The 21608-nt window shown below is 53.8% G+C and overlaps 1 protein-coding gene across 1 annotated transcript in view; it reads right to left on the reverse strand.

Annotated features, from left to right (window-relative positions):
* Positions 1-21608, reverse strand: part of LOC134931659 (probable carboxypeptidase X1) — a 248101-nt gene that overhangs the window by 202990 nt on the left and 23503 nt on the right. The window contains exon 2 of the mRNA XM_063925433.1: positions 7571-7669. Coding sequence (XP_063781503.1) covers positions 7571-7669 — 99 coding nt within the window. The remainder of the gene's footprint in view (positions 1-7570; positions 7670-21608) is intronic.

Here is a 21608-nt window from a genome sequence, read left to right on the forward strand (position 1 = left end):
GTCCTCTGGCTCAGGAAAGGCTGTGACTGTGTGACGGGATGGAGTTGGGCAGGAGAGAGAGAGTGTCCCCTGGCTCTTGAAAGGCTGTGACTGTGTGACGGGATGGAGTTGGGCAGGAGAGAGAGAGTGTCCTCTGGCTCAGGAAAGGCTGTGACTGTGTGACGGGATGGAGTTAGGCAGGAGAGAGAGTGTCCCCTGTCTCAGGAAAGGCTGTGACTGTGTGACGGGATGGAGTTAGGCAGGAGAGAGAGTGTCTCCTGGCTCAGGAAAGGCTGTGACTGTGTGACGGGATGGAGTTAGGCAGGAGAGAGAGTGTCCCCTGGCTCAGGAAAGGCTGTGACTGTGTGACGGGATGGAGTTGGGCAGGAGAGAGCATGTCCCCTGTCTCAGGAAAGGCTGTGACTGTGTGACGGGATGGAGTTAGGCAGGAGAGAGAGTGTCCTCTGGCTCAGGAAAGGCTGTGACTGTGTGACGGGATGGCGTTAGGCAGGAGAGAGCATGTCCCCTGGCTCAGGAAAGGCTGTGACTGTGTGATGGAATGGAGTTGGCAGGAGAGAGAGAGTGTCCCCTGGCTCAGGAAAGGCTGTGACTGTGTGACGAGATGGCGTTAGGCAGGAGAGAGCATGTCCCCTGTCTCAGGAAAGGCTGTGACTGTGTGACGGGATGGAGTTGGGCAGGAGAGAGAGAGTGTCCTCTGGCTCAGGAAAGGCTGTGACTGTGACGGGATGGAGTTGGGCAGGAGAGAGTGTCCCCTGGCTCAGGAAAGGCTGTGACTGTGTGACGGGATGGAGTTGGGCAGGAGAGAGAGTGTCCCCTGGCTCAGGAAATGCTGTGACTGTGTGACGGGATGGAGTTAGGCAGGAGAGAGAGTGTCCCCTGGCTCAGGAAAGGCTGTGACTGTGTGACGGGATGGAGTTGGGCAGGAGAGAGCATGTCCCCTGTCTCAGGAAAGGCTGTGACTGTGTGACGGGATGGAGTTAGGCAGGAGAGAGAGTGTCCTCTGGCTCAGGAAAGGCTGTGACTGTGACGGGATGGAGTTGGGCAGGAGAGAGTGTCCCCTGGCTCAGGAAAGGCTGTGACTGTGTGACGGGATGGAGTTAGGCAGGAGAGAGAGTGTCTCCTGGCTCAGGAAAGGCTGTGACTGTGTGACGGGATGGAGTTGGGCAGGAGAGAGAGAGTGTCCCCTGGCTCAGGAAAGGCTGTGACTGTGTGACGGGATGGAGTTGGGCAGGAGAGAGCATGTCCCCTGTCTCAGGAAAGGCTGTGACTGTGTGACGGGATGGAGTTAGGCAGGAGAGAGAGTGTCTCCTGGCTCAGGAAAGGCTGTGACTGTGTGACGGGATGGAGTTAGGCAGGAGAGAGAGTGTCCCCTGGCTCAGGAAAGGCTGTGACTGTGTGACGGGATGGAGTTGGGCAGGAGAGAGAGAGTGTCCCCTGGCTCAGGAAAGGCTGTGACTGTGTGACGGGATGGAGTTGGGCAGGAGAGAGCATGTCCCCTGTCTCAGGAAAGGCTGTGACTGTGTGACGGGATGGAGTTAGGCAGGAGAGAGAGTGTCCTCTGGCTCAGGAAAGGCTGTGACTGTGACGGGATGGAGTTGGGCAGGAGAGAGTGTCCCCTGGCTCAGGAAAGGCTGTGACTGTGTGACGGGATGGAGTTGGGCAGGAGAGAGAGTGTCTCCTGGCTCAGGAAAGGCTGTGACTGTGTGACGGGATGGAGTTGGGCAGGAGAGAGAGAGTGTCCTCTGGCTCAGGAAAGGCTGTGACTGTGACGGGATGGAGTTGGGCAGGAGAGAGTGTCCCCTGGCTCAGGAAAGGCTGTGACTGTGTGACGGGATGGAGTTAGGCAGGAGAGAGAGTGTCTCCTGGCTCAGGAAAGGCTGTGACTGTGTGACGGGATGGAGTTAGGCAGGAGAGAGAGTGTCCCCTGGCTCAGGAAAGGCTGTGACTGTGTGACGGGATGGAGTTGGGCAGGAGAGAGCATGTCCCCTGTCTCAGGAAAGGCTGTGACTGTGTGACGGGATGGAGTTAGGCAGGAGAGAGAGTGTCCTCTGGCTCAGGAAAGGCTGTGACTGTGTGACGGGATGGCGTTAGGCAGGAGAGAGCATGTCCCCTGGCTCAGGAAAGGCTGTGACTGTGTGACGGGATGGAGTTGGGCAGGAGAGAGAGAGTGTCCCCTGGCTCAGGAAAGGCTGTGACTGTGTGACGAGATGGCGTTAGGCAGGAGAGAGCATGTCCCCTGTCTCAGGAAAGGCTGTGACTGTGTGACGGGATGGAGTTGGGCAGGAGAGAGAGAGTGTCCTCTGGCTCAGGAAATGCTGTGACTGTGTGACGGGATGGAGTTGGGCAGGAGAAAGAGAGTGTCCCCTGGCTCAGGAAAGGCTGTGACTGTGTGACGGGATGGAGTTAGGCAGGAGAGAGAGTGTCCTCTGGCTCCCGAAAGGCTGTGACTGTGTGACGGATGGAGTTAGGCAGGAGAGAGAGTGTCCTCTGGCTCAGGAAAGGCTGTGACTGTGTGACGGGATGGCGTTAGGCAGGAGAGAGAGTGTCCCCTGGCTCAGGAAAGGCTGTGACTGTGACGGGATGGAGTTAGGCAGGAGAGAGCATGTCCCCTGGCTCAGGAAAGGCTGTGACTGTGTGTCGGGATGGAGTTAGGCAGGAGAGTGTCCCCTGGCTCAGGAAAGGCTGTGACTGTGTGACGGGATGGAGTTGGGCAGGAGAGAGAGAGAGTGTCCCCTGGCTCAGGAAATGCTGTGACTGTGTGACGGGATGGAGTTAGGCAGGAGAGAGAGTGTCCTCTGGCTCAGGAAAGGCTGTGACTGTGTGACGGGATGGAGTTAGGCAGGAGAGAGAGTGTCCCCTGTCTCAGGAAAGGCTGTGACTGTGTGACGTGATGGCGTTAGGCAGGAGAGAGAGTGTCCTCTGGCTCAGGAAAGGCTGTGACTGTGTGACGGGATGGAGTTTGGCAGGAGAGAGAGAGTGTCCTCTGGCTCAGGAAAGGTTGTGACTGTGTGACGGGATGGCGTTAGGCAGGAAAGAGAGTGTCCCCTGGCTCAGGAAAGGCTGTGACTGTGTGACGGGATGGAGTTAGGCAGGAGAGAGCATGTCCCCTGGCTCAGGAAAGGCTGTGACTGTGTGTCGGGATGGAGTTAAGCAGGAGAGTGTCCCCTGGCTCAGGAAAGGCTGTGACTGTGTGACGGGATGGAGTTGGGCAGGAGAGAGAGAGTGTCCCCTGGCTCAGGAAATGCTGTGACTGTGTGACGGGATGGAGTTAGGCAGGAGAGAGAGTGTCCTCTGGCTCAGGAAAGGCTGTGACTGTGTGACGGGATGGAGTTAGGCAGGAGAGAGAGTGTCCCCTGTCTCAGGAAAGGCTGTGACTGTGTGACGTGATGGCGTTAGGCAGGAGAGAGAGTGTCCTCTGGCTCAGGAAAGGCTGTGACTGTGTGACGGGATGGAGTTAGGCAGGAGAGAGAGTGTCCCCTGTCTCAGGAAAGGCTGTGACTGTGTGACGTGATGGCGTTAGGCAGGAGAGAGAGTGTCCTCTGGCTCAGGAAAGGCTGTGACTGTGTGACGGGATGGAGTTTGGCAGGAGAGAGAGTGTCCTCTGGCTCAGGAAAGGCTGTGACTGTGTGACGGGATGGCGTTAGGCAGGAGAGAGAGTGTCCCCTGGCTCAGGAAAGGCTGTGACTGTGTGACGGGATGGAGTTAGGCAGGAGAGAGAGTGTCCCCTGTCTCAGGAAAGGCTGTGACTGTGTGACGGGATGGAGTTAGGCAGGAGAGAGAGAGTGTCCCCTGGCTCAGGAAAGGCTGTGACTGTGTGTCGGGATGGAGTTAGGCAGGAGAGTGTCCCCTGGCTCAGGAAAGGCTGTGACTGTGTGACGGGATGGAGTTGGGCAGGAGAGAGAGAGTGTCCCCTGGCTCAGGAAATGCTGTGACTGTGTGACGGGATGGAGTTAGGCAGGAGAGAGAGTGTCCTCTGGCTCAGGAAAGGCTGTGACTGTGTGACGGGATGGAGTTAGGCAGGAGAGAGAGTGTCCCCTGTCTCAGGAAAGGCTGTGACTGTGTGACGGGATGGAGTTAGGCAGGAGAGAGAGAGTGTCCTCTGGCTCAGGAAAGGCTGTGACTGTGTGACAGGATGGAGTTGGGCAGGAGAGATAGAGTGTCCCCTGGCTCAGGAAAGGCTGTGACTGTGTGACGGGATGGAGTTAGGCAGGAGAGAGCATGTCCCCTGTCTCAGGAAAGGCTGTGACTGTGTGACGGGATGGCGTTAGGCAGGAGAGAGCATGTCCCCTGTCTCAGGAAAGGCTGTGACTGTGTGACGGGATGGAGTTAGGCAGGAGAGAGAGTGTCCTCTGGGTCAGGAAAGGCTGTGACTGTGTGACAGGATGGAGTTGGGCAGGAGAGATAGAGTGTCCCCTGGCTCAGGAAAGGCTGTGACTGTGTGACGGGATGGAGTTAGGCAGGAGAGAGCATGTCCCCTGTCTCAGGAAAGGCTGTGACTCTGTGTCGGGATGGAGTTAGGCAGGAGAGAGAGTGTCCTCTGGCTCAGGAAAGGCTGTGACTGTGTGACGGGATGGAGTTGGGCAGGAGAGAGAGAGTGTCCCCTGGCTCAGGAAAGGCTGTGACTGTGTGACGGGATGGAGTTGGGCAGGAGAGAGAGAGTGTCCTCTGGCTCAGGAAAGGCTGTGACTGTGTGACGGGATGGAGTTAGGCAGGAGAGAGAGTGTCCCCTGGCTCAGGAAAGGCTGTGACTGTGTGACGGGATGGAGTTAGGCAGGAGAGAGAGTGTCTCCTGGCTCAGGAAAGGCTGTGACTGTGTGACGGGATGGAGTTAGGCAGGAGAGAGAGTGTCCCCTGGCTCAGGAAAGGCTGTGACTGTGTGACGGGATGGAGTTGGGCAGGAGAGAGCATGTCCCCTGTCTCAGGAAAGGCTGTGACTGTGTGACGGGATGGAGTTAGGCAGGAGAGAGAGTGTCCTCTGGCTCAGGAAAGGCTGTGACTGTGTGACGGGATGGCGTTAGGCAGGAGAGAGCATGTTCCCTGGCTCAGGAAAGGCTGTGACTGTGTGACGGGATGGAGTTGGGCAGGAGAGAGAGAGTGTCCCCTGGCTCAGGAAAGGCTGTGACTGTGTGACGAGATGGCGTTAGGCAGGAGAGAGCATGTCCCCTGTCTCAGGAAAGGCTGTGACTGTGTGACGGGATGGAGTTGGGCAGGAGAGAGAGAGTGTCCTCTGGCTCAGGAAAGGCTGTGACTGTGACGGGATGGAGTTGGGCAGGAGAGAGAGAGTGTCCCCTGGCTTAGGAAAGGCTGTGACTGTGTGACGGGATGGAGTTAGGCAGGAGAGAGAGTGTCCCCTGGCTCAGGAAAGGCTGTGACTGTGTGACGGGATGGAGTTGGGCAGGAGAGAGAGTGTCCCCTGGCTCAGGAAATGCTGTGACTGTGTGACGGGATGGAGTTAGGCAGGAGAGAGAGTGTCCTCTGGCTCCCGAAAGGCTGTGACTGTGTGACGGATGGAGTTAGGCAGGAGAGAGAGTGTCCTCTGGCTCAGGAAAGGCTGTGACTGTGTGACGGGATGGCGTTAGGCAGGAGAGAGAGTGTCCCCTGGCTCAGGAAAGGCTGTGACTGTGACGGGATGGAGTTAGGCAGGAGAGAGCATGTCCCCTGGCTCAGGAAAGGCTGTGACTGTGTGTCGGGATGGAGTTAGGCAGGAGAGTGTCCCCTGGCTCAGGAAAGGCTGTGACTGTGTGACGGGATGGAGTTGGGCAGGAGAGAGAGAGTGTCCCCTGGCTCAGGAAATGCTGTGACTGTGTGACGGGATGGAGTTAGGCAGGAGAGAGAGTGTCCTCTGGCTCAGGAAAGGCTGTGACTGTGTGACGGGATGGAGTTAGGCAGGAGAGAGAGTGTCCCCTGTCTCAGGAAAGGCTGTGACTGTGTGACGTGATGGTGTTAGGCAGGAGAGAGAGTGTCCTCTGGCTCAGGAAAGGCTGTGACTGTGTGACGGGATGGAGTTTGGCAGGAGAGAGAGTGTCCTCTGGCTCAGGAAAGGCTGTGACTGTGTGACGGGATGGCGTTAGGCAGGAGAGAGAGTGTCCCCTGGCTCAGGAAAGGCTGTGACTGTGTGACGGGATGGAGTTAGGCAGGAGAGAGCATGTCCCCTGGCTCAGGAAAGGCTGTGACTGTGTGTCGGGATGGAGTTAGGCAGGAGAGTGTCCCCTGGCTCAGGAAAGGCTGTAACTGTGTGACGGGATGGAGTTGGGCAGGAGAGAGAGAGTGTCCCCTGGCTCAGGAAATGCTGTGACTGTGTGACGGGATGGAGTTAGGCAGGAGAGAGAGTGTCCTCTGGCTCAGGAAAGGCTGTGACTGTGTGACGGGATGGAGTTAGGCAGGAGAGAGAGTGTCCCCTGTCTCAGGAAAGGCTGTGACTGTGTGACGTGATGGCGTTAGGCAGGAGAGAGAGTGTCCTCTGGCTCAGGAAAGGCTGTGACTGTGTGACGGGATGGAGTTAGGCAGGAGAGAGAGTGTCCCCTGTCTCAGGAAAGGCTGTGACTGTGTGACGTGATGGCGTTAGGCAGGAGAGAGAGTGTCCTCTGGCTCAGGAAAGGCTGTGACTGTGTGACGGGATGGGGTTAGGCAGTAATCTCATTGGACAGTTTCCCATCAAAGGGAGGTAATGGTGAATTATCAATGTCCTGCATTGTCTAACCCATGTGATATACATTAGTATCTAATCAAGTATGGTGAGAATGTGGTCATACATGAACCAGTGCTCATTTAGGGACAACATACAAACGCTACTCAGTCTGATCATACATAGATCACATTGCTGTCAGGTGTGACATACATGCATCACTCAGTCTGATCATACATTGATCACATTATTGTCAGGTGTGACATACATGCATCACTCAGTCTCATCATACATGGATCACATCATTGTCAGGTGTGACATACATGCATCAGTCGTATGATCATAAATTAATCACATCACTCTCATGTGTGACATTCATGTGTGGTACCCCAGACCCTCGTAAGCTTGCAAGCAATGCCCTCCTCCCTCTATGACTGTTTGTTTTTACCCAGTTTTGTCTTCTAATTGTGTCCAGTTGTAAAGCACAATGGAATTTGCTGCGCTATAAAAGAAACTGTTAATAATAAAATAATCCCTTTCCAAGGTGGTATCCTGTTTGTGACTCCAAATGTAATACCCTAGCAGGTGTGTTTTGGGGTTAGCTGTTTCTCTTGTGTATCTTCACCACAAGAATGTATTAGGGCTGGTAGCTGTACACTCGTGTATAGTGGCCCACATTCTTGTGGTGAAGATACACATGACTTAGAAGCTGTTGGAACCAGCTGCAGCTGGCTGAGGTGAAACAACAGGAACAGGTGACCCAAAAACACACCTGCTGGTGTAATACATTTGGCGTCACAAACAGGACACCCAGGATTTTGGGTACCACACATGCATCATTCAGTCTAATCATACATGGATTACATCGCTGTCAAGTGTGACATATATGCATCACTAAGTCTGATCACACATGTATCACATCACTGTCAGGCCTGTTGTACATACTTTGTTCCGGGGGTCCTCCTTCTCCTGGACTCATTTTCTCAGCTTTTGGTTTCTTCATGACTTTCTTGACAATTTTAATCTTTTTTTTAGCCACTTTTGCTAAGAAATAAAAACATACAGTGATTTGTCTGGCGATGGGGCAAAGAAATATTCATACACCAATACACATAGCACATATGTAGCATGCACACAAACAGTAAACCAATGCACTTACATGCACATGTACCCCATATGTATCTCTCTATGTATAAAACACTGTATATACCAGGATATGCAGTCCACTTGGCCTTCCTGCCCATTTACTAAGAACTATGCTATCACTGTGTGCCTCCATTCAGTTTTATGTCTGTATCTGCTGTGTCCAGGTAATGGACACACCTTACACTGCCACCTGTAGAGCAGGTAGGTGGAGAAGTCAGTACCACAACAGTGACTAAGAATTAATAATTAATTATCACTGGTAACACAAAGATTTTTAATGTTGGTTGATGCACAGATACAATAAGTCTATAGGATAGAGTATAAACCAGAATCCTCCACTGATAGTAGCATGACCCCCAAAGAGTTTTAAAACCTAATTAAAAATCTTAAACCACTGGAGATCTACATCAACTATTGGCCCTGACTTGCATTCATGCACAAATGTAAATGTAGCTTCTCCATCAGAGTGTGGCCTCCAGTGTGAGTGATTGTGCGTCTGAGCCCGCAACCAGTTCAGCGGCATGCCCATAAGATGGTACATCTCTGTATTATCCACTTTCCTGACACTGCCCAGTTACTGGACAGGAATGGCCAATACATTTCCGAGACCCTGAACCTGATTCAGAATTGGATGCAATGTTTTTGCAGTTGGCTGATGTTTTTTTCTACTGTGCATGTGCTGTGATGGCGGCCTTAAGTTGGGTACACGCTGGCTGCTATATCGGATGTTCAATTAAACAACTGATATATATCGTAGGCGCGTTGGCAGGTGTGTACTTGCGATATGTTTGTGAACGACGTTGTTCAAAGACATAACGGAATTATGACGTCATATATAACACCTCGGGCCAACGATTGGTAAATGTGTATGGACTTAACCATCGTCAGATGGTCGGCGGATGAGCCGGACGGCCAATCTGTCATCCTACTGTGTATCCAGCTTTAGTTAAGATTTGGATGCAGAATGATTGACAGGTAGTGAGCTTGTGGGAGGTAATGGGGGTGGCGAATAAAACGCAGGCATATTGCGACCATTTCAGGGGGGCATGTCACAGCCAGTGACTGCATCCTTGTACGCAGTGGTGGCACTGGCCCTTGCGGCTTATTTCCAACCAATATTCTGAGCAACCATAGCGTGCGACCGATGTGTGACAGATGCAGCATCTTTGTACGCAAGCGGCGGAGCTGATATGCTGCCAGTGTACACCTCTGTACAAAAGATAGTGGTATATCTTCTCGGATCTACTGACTGCACGGGATTTATGCCCCCCCTAAATCAGACCCCGTGTGTCTCATGTGGAAGCATGCGCTGTGCAACTTTTAGCTACTCAGACACATGTGCAGATGAAGAACATTAAACATCTGTACTTGTCCTATATTGTCTCCAACTGTACGTCACTATTGTTCCGTTTTGCTTTTTCATCTACTGTATGTACTCTAACTGGGCGCTGCGGATCCCTTGTGGCGCGATATAAATAAAGGCTAATAATAATTTGTGTGAGAATAGAGATTGCATCTGACTCGGAATTAGGCCCCATATGTGATCACATGAGACTAATGAATTAGATAAATTCATTTTAATATAATCATCAGCATATTTATCATTAATTTAACACATTATGGCTCTGATGTTTATGATTAGTAACCTGGGTCCTTGTCCTTGTTGGGCAGCGCTTTCCTCTGCGGCAAATCTTGGTGGCGTTGCCATATGTTTCCCTCTATGGCCTGATTCACACCCGGACACAAGTACAGTACAACATTGGGTGCAACCAGATTTATTGCTAGCGATGAGACACAGGTCTATTACCCTCTCTGTATAATCTCCGGGCAGCCCTATAAACATTTACAGCACCATAAACCTCTCTGAGCACTACATAGGCTGCAAAGCATGGGTCAGCTTCTACCGCTGGGACACACACTGTGGCTGGTAACGTGGCATATAAATGGGCCAGATGTACTAAGGGGGTCATTCCGAGTTGATCGCTCGCTAGCTGTTTTTAGCAGCCGTGCAAACGCATAGTCGCCGCCCACAGGGGAGTGTATTTTCGCTTTGCAAGTGTGCGAACGCCTGTGCAGCCGAGCTCTGCAAACACATTTTGTGCAGTTTCAGAGTAGGTCTGGACTTACTCAGCCGCTGCGATCACTTCAGTCTGTTCGCGTCCGGAATTGACGTCAGACACCCGCCCTGCAAACGCCCGGACACGCCTGCATTTTCCCAAACACTCCCAGAAAACGGTCAGTTGCCACCCACAAACGCCCTCTTCCTGTCAATCTCCTTGCGATCGGCTGTGCAAATGGATTCTTCGTTAAATCCATTGCTCAGCAACGATCCGTTTTGTACCGGAACGACGCGCCAGCGCATTGCGGTGCATATGCATGTGCAGTTCTGACCTGATCGCTGCACTGCGAAAAACGGCAACGTGCAATCAGGTCGGAATGACCCCCTAAGCCTTAAAAAGTGATAAAGTGGAAGGTGATAAAGTACCAGCCAATCAGCTTCTAACTGTCATTTTTCAAACAAGGCCTGTGACATGGCAGTTAGGAGCTGATTGGCCTGTAATTTATCTCCCTCCAATGCTTAGTACATCTCCCCCATATGAGCAGAGGAATAGGAGTCACCGTCCGGAGTCCACCGCCTCCTCCAGCATCTCCCACACACAGAGCACTGAGCCAGGGGTGTGAGAATGAGGCCTCTGTTCTCCAGTGTAAGCGTTACTCAGCATGTGTGCTGATATGGGGACAATGCAGATAACATCTGGGGCTCATTCTGACTGATATAACTCTGGACCCCGCGTACGTAACTCAATGGAAGCGCACCCCTGATTACCATGCGTTATCACCGACAGTAATATACAGTGTGATCGCCTACATTAAATCAGAGTATATGGTTACGTTATCCGCATTGGCGTCTCTATAATGGGTGAAATGTGTGTGATGCACACGAGACCCTGGGTCCAGGGGGGCCCACACCGCAAACACTGCACCCAGATTTTAATACTTACCTTTCCGGAGTCCAACATCGGGCGCTGCTGTCGCCTGGCAAAAATCGCTGCCAAAATGGCCGGCGTGCATGCACAGTAGCCAAATCGGTCTCCAGAACATGGCGGATGCCATGTTTCCGGAGACCTGCGCATGCACAGTCGACTATTGCGTCGTGCAGAGGAGGGGGCCCAACCCGAGGTGCACATGGGCCCCCTCCTCTGTTAAAGTGCCCCTGGGCATCCACTACTTAAGTCGACCGGTAATATGTCGACATTCCAAGAAGGTTGACGTGGCAATGGTCAACACAGGAAAATGCCGATATGAGTTTTGGAGAAAAAAAATAAAATTTTAACTTTTTCATTTTTTACCATCCATGTGGACTACGATTGGGAATAGTAACCTTCCCGCAGCATGGTGAGTGAAACGAGCCATGCAAGGGGGCGCGGTGCACTAATTGGGGTTTCTGGGCACTTTACAAATTACACCAACAAATGTCAACTCTTTACTGTGTGACCTTTCCAGTGTTGGCCATTTTACCATGTCGACCTGTAGTGTATCAACCTTTTGGGGTCGACCTAGTGACTGTCGACTTTTTCCAGGTTGACCCTATGATCCGTGTTTATGCTCTGCCCCAGCTGAGGACCCACAACTAGACGTACATCCAGATTTGTAGGGAGGTGGAAATATCTAAATGGCTGCATTGTACTTAGTGATAATATCACATCAATGTCCGACCTCAATCCAATTGTAACATTTTTGGATACAAGTTTTATGAGACCAATACAAGTGGCAAACCTATAATTACCTACTAATAGTTGAATCCTATGCATGCTTATTATAGGGTTGGGCACGCGATCCCGGTACTTACCATGCTGTTGGTCAGAAGGACACTGCTCCTGTGTGACTCCTAGCTGAGGACACTGCTCCTGTGTGACTCCTAGCTGAGGACACTGCTCCTGTGTGACTCCTAGCTGAGGACACTGCTCCTGTGTGACTCCTAGCTGAGGACACTGCTCCTGTGTGACTCCTAGCTGAGGACACTGCTCCTGTGTGACTCCTAGCTGAGGACACTGCTCCTGTGTGACGCCTACCTGAGGACACTGCTCCAGTGTGACGTCTACCTGAGGACACTGCTCCTGTGTGACATCTACCTGAGGACACTGCTCCTGTGTGACTCCTACCTGAGGACACTGCTCCTGTGTGACGCCTACCTGAGGACACTGCTCCTGTGTGATACCAACCTGAGGACACTGCTCCAGTGTGACGTCTACCTGAGTACACTGCTCCTGTGTGATGCCTACCTGAGGACACTGCTCCAATGTGACTCCTACCTGAGGATACTGCTCCTGTGTGACTCCTACCTGAGGACACTGCTCCAGTGTGACGTCTACCTGAGTACACTGCTCCTGTGTGATGCCTACCTGAGGACACTGCTCTAATGTGACTCCTACCTGAGGACACTGCTCCTGTGTGACTCCTACCTGAGGACACTGTTCCAGTGTGACATCTACCTGAGGACACTGCTCCAGTGTGACGTCTACCTGAGTACACTGCTCCTCTGTGATGCCTACCTGAGGACACTGCTCCAATGTGACTCCTACCTGAGGACACTGCTCCTGTGTGACTCCTACCTGAGGACACTGTTCCAGTGTGACATCTACCTGAGGACACTGCTCCTGTGTGACATCTACCTGAGGACAATGCTCCTGTGTGACACCTACCTGAGGACACTGCTCCAGTGTGACGTCTACCTGAGGACACTGCTCCTGTGTGACGCCTACCTGAGGACACTGCTCCTGTGTGACGCCTACCTGAGGACACTGCTCCAGTGTGACGCCTACCTTAGGACACTGCTCCTGTGTGACACCTATCTAAGGACACTGCTCCAGTGTGATGCCTACCTGAGGACATTGCTCCAGTGTGACGCCTACCTGAGGACACTGCTCCAGTGTGATTCCTACCTGAGGACACTGCTCCTGTGTGACGCCTACCTGAGAACACTGCTCCTGTGTGACTCCTAGCTTAGGACACTGCTACTGTGTGACACCTACCTGAAGACACTGCTCCTGTGTGATTCCTAGCTGAGGTCATTGCTCCAGTGTGACGCCTACCTGAGGACACTGCTCCAGTGTGACGCCTACCCGAGGACACTGCTCCTGTGTGACGCCCACCTGAGAACACTGCTCCAGTGTGCCGCCTATCTGAGGACACTGCTCCTGCGATATGCCTACCTGAGGACACTGCTCCAGTGTGACGCTTACCTGAGGACACTGCTCCTGTGTGACGCCTACCTGAGGACACTGCTCCTGTGTGACGTCTACCTGAGCACACTGTTCCTGTGTGACGTCTACCTGAGGACACTATTCCTGTGTGACACCTAGCTGAGGACACTGCTCCTGTGTGACTCCTACATGAGGACACTGCTCCTGTGTGACACCTAGCTGAGGTCACTGCTCCTGTGTGACGCCTACCTGAGGACACTGCTCCATTTTGACGTCTACCTAAGTAAACTGCACCTGTGTGACGTCTACCTGAGGACACTGCTCCAGTGTGACGCCTACCTGAGGACACTGCTTCAGTGTGACGCCTACCTGAGGACACTGCTCCTGTGTGACTCATAGCTGAAGACACTGCTCCTGTGTGACGCCTACCTGAGTACACTGCTCCAGTGTGACGCCTACCTGAGGACACTGCTCCAGTGTGATTCCTACCTGAGGACGCTGCTTCGGTGTGACGCCTACCTGAGGACACTGCTCCTGTGTGACACCTAGCTGAGGACACTGCTCCTGAGGGACATCTACCTGAGTACACTGCTCCTGTTTGACGCCTAGCTGAGGACACTGCTCCAGTGTGACATCTACCCGAGTACACTGCTCCTGTGTGACGTCTACCTGAGGACACTGCTCCTGTGTGATGCCTACCTGAGCACACTGCTCCTGTGTGACTCCTAGCTGAGGACACTACTCCTATGTGACGCCTACCTGAAGACACTGCTCCAGTGTGACGCCTACCTGAGGACACTGCTCCTGCTTGACTCCTACCTGAGGACACTGCTCCAGTGTGACGCCTACCTGAGGACACTGCTCCTGTGTGACGTCTACCTGAGTACACTGCTCCTGTGTGACGTCTATCTGAGGACACTGCTCCTGTGTGACACCTACCTGAGTACACTGCTCCTGTATGATGTTTTCCTGAGGACACTGCTCCTATGTGACTCCTAGCTGAGGACACTGCTCCTGTGTGACACCTACCTGAGGACATTGCTCCAATGTGATGCCTACCTGAGGACACTGCTCCTGTGTGCCGCCTACCTTAGGACACTGCTCCAGTGTGACTCCTACCTGAGGACACTGCTCCAGTGTGACGCCTACCTGAGAAAACTGCTCCTGTGTGACTCCTAGCTGAGGACACTGCTCCTGTGTGACACCTACCTGAGGACATTGCTCCAGTGTGACGCCTACCTGAGGACACTGCTCCAGTGTGACGTCTACCTGAGTACACTGCTCCTGTGTGACGTCTACCTGAGGACATTGCTCCTGTGTGACGTCTACCTGAGGACATTGCTCCTATGTGACTCCTAGATGAGGACACTGCTCCTGTGTGATGTCTGCCTGAGGACACTGCTCCTGTGTGACGTCTACCTGAGGACACTGCTCCTGTGTGACATCTACCTGAGGACACTGCTGCTGTGTGACTCCTAGCTGAGGTCACTGCTCCTGTGTGACGCCTACCTGAGGACACTGCTACTGCGTTATGCCTACCTGAGGACACTGCTCCAGTGTGACGCTTACCTGAGGACACTGCTCCTGCGTGACGCCCACCTGAGCACACTGCTCCTGCGTTATGCCTAACTGAGGACACTGCTCCAGTGTGCCGCCTACCTGAGGACACTGCTGCTGTGTGACGTCTACCTGAGGACACTGCTTCTGCGTGACGCCTACCTGAGGACACTGCTCCTGCGTGACGCCTACCTGAGGACACTGCTCCTGCGATATGCCTACCTGAGGACACTGCTCCAGTGTAACGCTTACCTTAGTACACTGCTCCTGTGCGACACCTACCTGGGGACACTGCTCCTGTGTGATGCCTACCTGAGTACACTGCTCCTGTGTGACGTCTACCTGGGTACACTGCTCCTGTGTGACGTCTACCTGAGGACACTGCTCCAGTTTGACGCCTACCTGAGGACACTGCTTCAGTGTGACGCCTACCTGAGGACACTGCTCCTGTGTGACACCTACCTGAGGACACTGCTCCTGTGTGATGCCTACCTGAGGACACTGCTTCTGTGTGACGCCTACCTGAGGACACTGCTCCTGTGGGACATCTACCTGAGGACACTGCTCATGTGTGACGCCTAGCTGAGGACACTGCTCCAGTGTGACATCTACCCGAGTACACTGCTCCTGTGTGACGTCTACCTGAGTACACTGCTCCTGTGTGACATCTACCTGAGGACACTGCTCCTGTGTGACGCCTACCTGAGCACACTGCTCCATTTTGACGTCTACCTAAGTAAACTGCACCTGTGTGACGTCTACCTGAGGACACTGCTCCAGTGTGACGCCTACCTGAGGACACTGCTTCAGTGTGACGCCTACCTGAGGACACTGCTCCTGTGTGACTCATAGCTGAAGACACTGCTCCTGTGTGACGCCTACCTGAGTACACTGCTCCAGTGTGACGCCTACCTGAGGACACTGCTCCAGTGTGATTCCTACCTGAGGACGCTGCTTCGGTGTGACGCCTACCTGAGGACACTGCTCCTGTGTGACACCTAGCTGAGGACACTGCTCCTGAGGGACATCTACCTGAGTACACTGCTCCTGTGTGACGCCTAGCTGAGGACACTGCTCCAGTGTGACATCTACCCGAGTACACTGCTCCTGTGTGACGTCTACCTGAGGACACTGCTCCTGTGTGATGCCTACCTGAGCACACTGCTCCTGTGTGACTCCTAGCTGAGGACACTACTCCTATGTGACGCCTACCTGAAGACACTGCTCCAGTGTGACGCCTACCTGAGGACACTGCTCCTGCTTGACTCCTACCTGAGGACACTGCTCCAGTGTGACGCCTACCTGAGGACACTGCTCCTGTGTGACGTCTACCTGAGTACACTGCTCCTGTGTGACGTCTATCTGAGGACACTGCTCCTGTGTGACACCTACCTGAGTACACTGCTCCTGTATGATGTTTTCCTGAGGACACTGCTCCTATGTGACTCCTAGCTGAGGACACTGCTCCTGTGTGACACCTACCTGAGGACATTGCTCCAATGTGATGCCTACCTGAGGACACTGCTCCTGTGTGCCGCCTACCTTAGGACACTGCTCCAGTGTGACTCCTACCTGAGGACACTGCTCCAGTGTGACGCCTACCTGAGAAAACTGCTCCTGTGTGACTCCTAGCTGAGGACACTGCTCCTGTGTGACACCTACCTGAGGACATTGCTCCAGTGTGACGCCTACCTGAGGACACTGCTCCAGTGTGACGTCTACCTGAGTACACTGCTCCTGTGTGACGTCTACCTGAGGACATTGCTCCTGTGTGACGTCTACCTGAGGACATTGCTCCTATGTGACTCCTAGATGAGGACACTGCTCCTGTGTGACGTCTGCCTGAGGACACTGCTCCTGTGTGACGTCTACCTGAGGACACTGCTCCTGTGTGACATCTACCTGAGGACACTGCTGCTGTGTGACTCCTAGCTGAGGTCACTGCTCCTGTGTGACGCCTACCTGAGGACACTGCTACTGCGTTATGCCTACCTGAGGACACTGCTCCAGTGTGACGCTTACCTGAGGACACTGCTCCTGCGTGACGCCCACCTGAGCACACTGCTCCTGCGTTATGCCTAACTGAGGACACTGCTCCAGTGTGCCGACTACCTGAGGACACTGCTGCTGTGTGACGTCTACCTGAGGACACTGCTTCTGCGTGACGCCTACCTGAGGACACTGCTCCTGCGTGACGCCTACCTGAGGACACTGCTCCAGTGTAACGTCTACCTGAGTACACTGCTCCTGTGTGATGCCTACCTGAGGACACTGCTCCAATGTGACTCCTACCTGAGGATACTGCTCCTGTGTGACTCCAACCTGAGGACACTGTTCCAGTGTGACATCTACCTGAGGACACTGATCCAGTGTGACGTCTACCTGAGTACACTGCTCCTGTGTGATGCCTACCTGAGGACACTGCTCCAATGTGACTCCTACCTGAGGACACTACTCCTGTGTGACTCCTACCTGAGTACACTGTTCCAGTGTGACATCTACCTGAGGACACTGCTCCAGTGTGACGTCTACCTGAGTACACTGCTCCTGTGTGATGCCTACCTGAGGACACTGCTCCAATGTGACTCCTGCCTGAGGACACTGCTCCTGTGTGACTCCTACCTGAGGACACTGTTCCAGTGTGACATCTACCTGAGGACACTGCTCCTGTGTGACATCTACCTGAGGACAATGCTCCTGTGTGACACCTACCTGAGGACACTGCTCCAGTGTAACATCTACCTGAGGACACTGCTCCAGTGTGACATCTACCTGAGGACACTGCCCCTGTGTGACGCCTACCTGAGGACACTGCTCCTGTGTGACGCCTACCTGAGGACTCTGCTCCTGTGTGATGTCTACCTGAGGAAACTGCTCCTGTGTGTCGCCTACCTGAGGACACTGCTCCAGTGTGACGCCTACCTTAGGACACTGCTCCTGTGTGACGCCTACCTGAGGACACTGCTCCAGTGTGAGGCTTACCAGAGGACACTGCTCCTGTGTGACGCCTACCTGATGACACTGCTCCTGTGTGACGCCTGCCTGAGGACACTGCTCCAGTGTGACGCCTTCCTTAGGATACTGCTCCTGTGTGACACCTATCTAAGGACGCTGCTCCAGTGTGATGCCTACCTGAGGACATTGCTCCAGTGTGACGCCTACCTGAGGACACTGCTCCAGTGTGATTCCTACCTGAGGACACTGCTCCTGTGTGACGCCTACCTGAGAACACTGTTCCTGTGTGACTCCTAGCTTAGGACACTGCTACAGTGTGACACCTACCTGAAGACACTGCTCCTGTGTGATTCCTAGCTGAGGTCATTGCTCCAGTGTGACGCCTACCTGAGGACACTGCTCCAGTGTGACGCCTATCTGAGGACACTGCTCCTGTGTGACGCCCACCTGAGAACACTGCTCCAGTGTGCCGCCTATCTGAGGACACTGCTCCTGTGTGACGCCTACCTGAGGACACTGCTTCTGCGTGACGCCTACCTGAGGACACTGCTCCTGCGTGACGCCTACCTGAGGACACTGCTCCTGCGATATGCCTACCTGAGGACACTGCTCCAGTGTGACGCTTACCTGAGGACACTGCTCCTGTGTGACGCCTACCTGAGGACACTGCTCCTGTGTGACGACTACCTGAGGACACTGTTCCTGTGTGACGTCTACCTGAGGACACTGTTCCTGTGTGACACCTAGCTGAGGACACTGCTCCTGTGTGACTCCTACATGAGGACACTGCTCCTGTGTGACACCTACCTGAAGTCACTGCTCCTGTGTGACGCCTACCTGAGGACACTGCTCCATTTTGACGTCTACCTGAGTAAACTGCACCTGTGTGACGTCTACCTGAGGACACTGCTCCAGTGTGACGCCTACCTGAGGACACTGCTTCAGTGTGACGCCTACCTGAGGACACTGCTCCTGTGTGACTCATAGCTGAAGACACTGCTCCTGTGTGACGCCTACCTGAGTACACTGCTCCAGTGTGACGCCTACCTGAGGACACTGCTCCAGTGTGATTCCTACCTGAGGACGCTGCTTCGGTGTGACGCCTACCTGAGGACACTGCTCCTGTGTGACACCTACCTGAAGACACTGCTCCTGTGTGACACCTAGCCGAGGACACTGCTCCTGAGGGACATCTACCTGAGTACACTGCTCCTGTGTGACGCCTAGCTGAGGACACTGCTCCTGTGTGACATCTACCCGAGTACACTGCTCCTATGTGACGTCTACCTGAGGACACTGCTCCTGTGTGACGCCTACCTGAGCACACTGCTCCTGTGTGACTCCTAGCTGAGGACACTACTCCTATGTGACGCCTACCTGAAGAAACTGCTCCTGTGTGACGTCTACCTGAGGACACTGCTCCTGCTTGACTCCTACCTGAGGACACTGCTCCAGTGTGACGCCTACCTGAGGACACTGCTCCAGTGTGACGTCTACCTGAGTACACTGCTCCTGTGTGACGTCTACCTGAGGACACTGCTCCTGTGTGACACCTACCTGAGTACACTGCTCCTGTATGATGTTTTCCTGAGGACACTGCTCCTATGTGACTCCTAGCTGAGGACACTGCTCCTGCGTGACGCCTACCTGAGGACACTGCTCCTGCGATATGCCTACCTGAGGACACTGCTCCAGTGTGACGCTTACCTGAGGACACTGCTCCTGTGTGACGCCTACCTGAGGACACTGCTCCTGTGTGACGACTACCTGAGGACACTGTTCCTGTGTAACGTCTACCTGAGGACACTGTTCCTGTGTGACACCTAGCTGAGGACACTGCTCCTGTGTGACTCCTACATGAGGACACTGCTCCTGTGTGACACCTACCTGAGGTCACTGCTCCTGTGTGACGCCTACCTGAGGACACTGCTCCATTTTGACGTCTACCTGAGTAAACTGCACCTGTGTGACGTCTACCTGAGGACACTGCTCCAGTGTGACGCCTACCTGAGGACACTGCTTCAGTGTGACGCCTACCTGAGGACACTGCTCCTGTGTGACTCATAGCTGAAGACACTGCTCCTGTGTGACGCCTACCTGAGTACACTGCTTCAGTGTGACGCCTACCTGAGGACACTGCTCCAGTGTGATTCCTACCTGAGGACGCTGCTTCGGTGTGACGCCTACCTGAGGACACTGCTCCTGTGTGACACCTACCTGAAGACACTGCTCCTGTGTGACACCTAGCCGAGGACACTGCTCCTGAGGGACATCTACCTGAGTACACTGCTCCTGTGTGACGCCTAGCTGAGGACACTGCTCCTGTGTGACATCTACCCGAGTACACTGCTCCTATGTGACGTCTACCTGAGGACACTGCTCCTGTGTGACGCCTACCTGAGCACACTGCTCCTGTGTGACTCCTAGCTGAGGACACTACTCCTATGTGACGCCTACCTGAAGAAACTGCTCCTGTGTGACGTCTACCTGAGGACACTGCTCCTGCTTGACTCCTACCTGAGGACACTGCTCCAGTGTGACGCCTACCTGAGGACACTGCTCCAGTGTGACGTCTACCTGAGTACACTGCTCCTGTGTGACGTCTACCTGAGGACACTGCTCCTGTGTGACACCTACCTGAGTACACTGCTCCTGTATGATGTTTTCCTGAGGACACTGCTCCTATGTGACTCCTAGCTGAGGACACTGCTCCTGTGTGACACCTACCTGAGGACACTGCTCCAATGTGATGCCTACCTGAGGACACTGCTCCTGTGTGCCACCTACCTTAGGACACTGCTCCAGTGTGACTCCTACCTGAGAACACTGCTCCAGTGTGACGCCTACCTGAGAACACTGCTCCTGTGTGACTCCTAGCTGAGGACACTGCTCCTGTGTGACACCTACCTGAGGACATTGCTCCAGTGTGACGCCTACCTGAGGACACTGCTCCAGTGTGACGTCTACCTGAGTACACTGCTCCTGTGTGACGTCTACCTGAGGACAAGGCTCCTGTGTGACATCTACCTGAGGACACTGCTCCTATGTGACTCCTAGCTGAGGACACTGCTCCTGTGTGACATCTACCTGAGGACACTGCTCCTGTGTGACGTCTACCTGAGGACACTGCTCCTGTGTGACATCTACCTGAGGACACTGCTGCTGTGTGACTCCTAGCTGAGGTCACTGCTCCTGTGTGACGCCTACCTGAGGACACTGCTACTGCGTTATGCCTACCTGAGGACACTGCTCCAGTGTAACGCTTACCTTAGTACACTGCTCCTGTGTGACACCTACCTGGGGACACTGCTCCTGTGTGACATCTACCTGAGGACACTGCTCCTGCGTGACGCCTACCTGAGGACACTGCTCCAGTTTGACGCCTACCTGAGGACACTGCTCCAGTGTGACGCCTACCTGAGTACACTGCTCCAGTGTGACACCTACCTGAGGACACTGCTCCTGTGTGATGCCTACCTGAGTACACTGCTCCTGTGTGACGTCTACCTGGGTACACTGCTCCTGTGTGACGTCTACCTGAGGACACTGCTCCAGTTTGACGCCTACCTGAGGACACTGCTTCATTGTGACGCCTACCTGAGGAAACTGCTCCTGTGTGACACCTACCTGAGGACACTGCTCCTGTGTGACTCATAGCTGAGGACACTGCTTCTGTGTGACGCCTACCTGAGGACACTGCTCCTGTGGGACATCTACCTGAGGACAATGCTCATGTGTGACGCCTAGCTGAGGACACTGCTCCAGTGTGACATCTACCTGAGTACACTGCTCCTGTGTGACGTCTACCTGAGTACACTGCTCCTGTGTGACATCTACCTGAGGACACTGATCCTGTGTGACGCCTACCTGAGCACAGTGCTCCTGTGTGACTCCTAGCTGAGGACACTGCTTCTATTTGACTCCTAGCTGAGGACACTGCTCCTATGTGACGCCTACCTGAAGACACTGCTCCAGTGTGACGCCTACCTGAGGAGACTGCTCCAGTGTGACGCCTACCTGAGAACACTGCTCCTGTGTGACTCCTAGATGAGGACAATGCTCCTGTGTGACACCTACCTGAGGACATTGCTCCAGTGTGACGCCTACCTGAGGACACTGCT

This window comes from Pseudophryne corroboree, chromosome 1 (assembly GCF_028390025.1).
Source record: "Pseudophryne corroboree isolate aPseCor3 chromosome 1, aPseCor3.hap2, whole genome shotgun sequence".
NCBI classification, from domain to species: Eukaryota; Metazoa; Chordata; class Amphibia; order Anura; family Myobatrachidae; genus Pseudophryne; species Pseudophryne corroboree.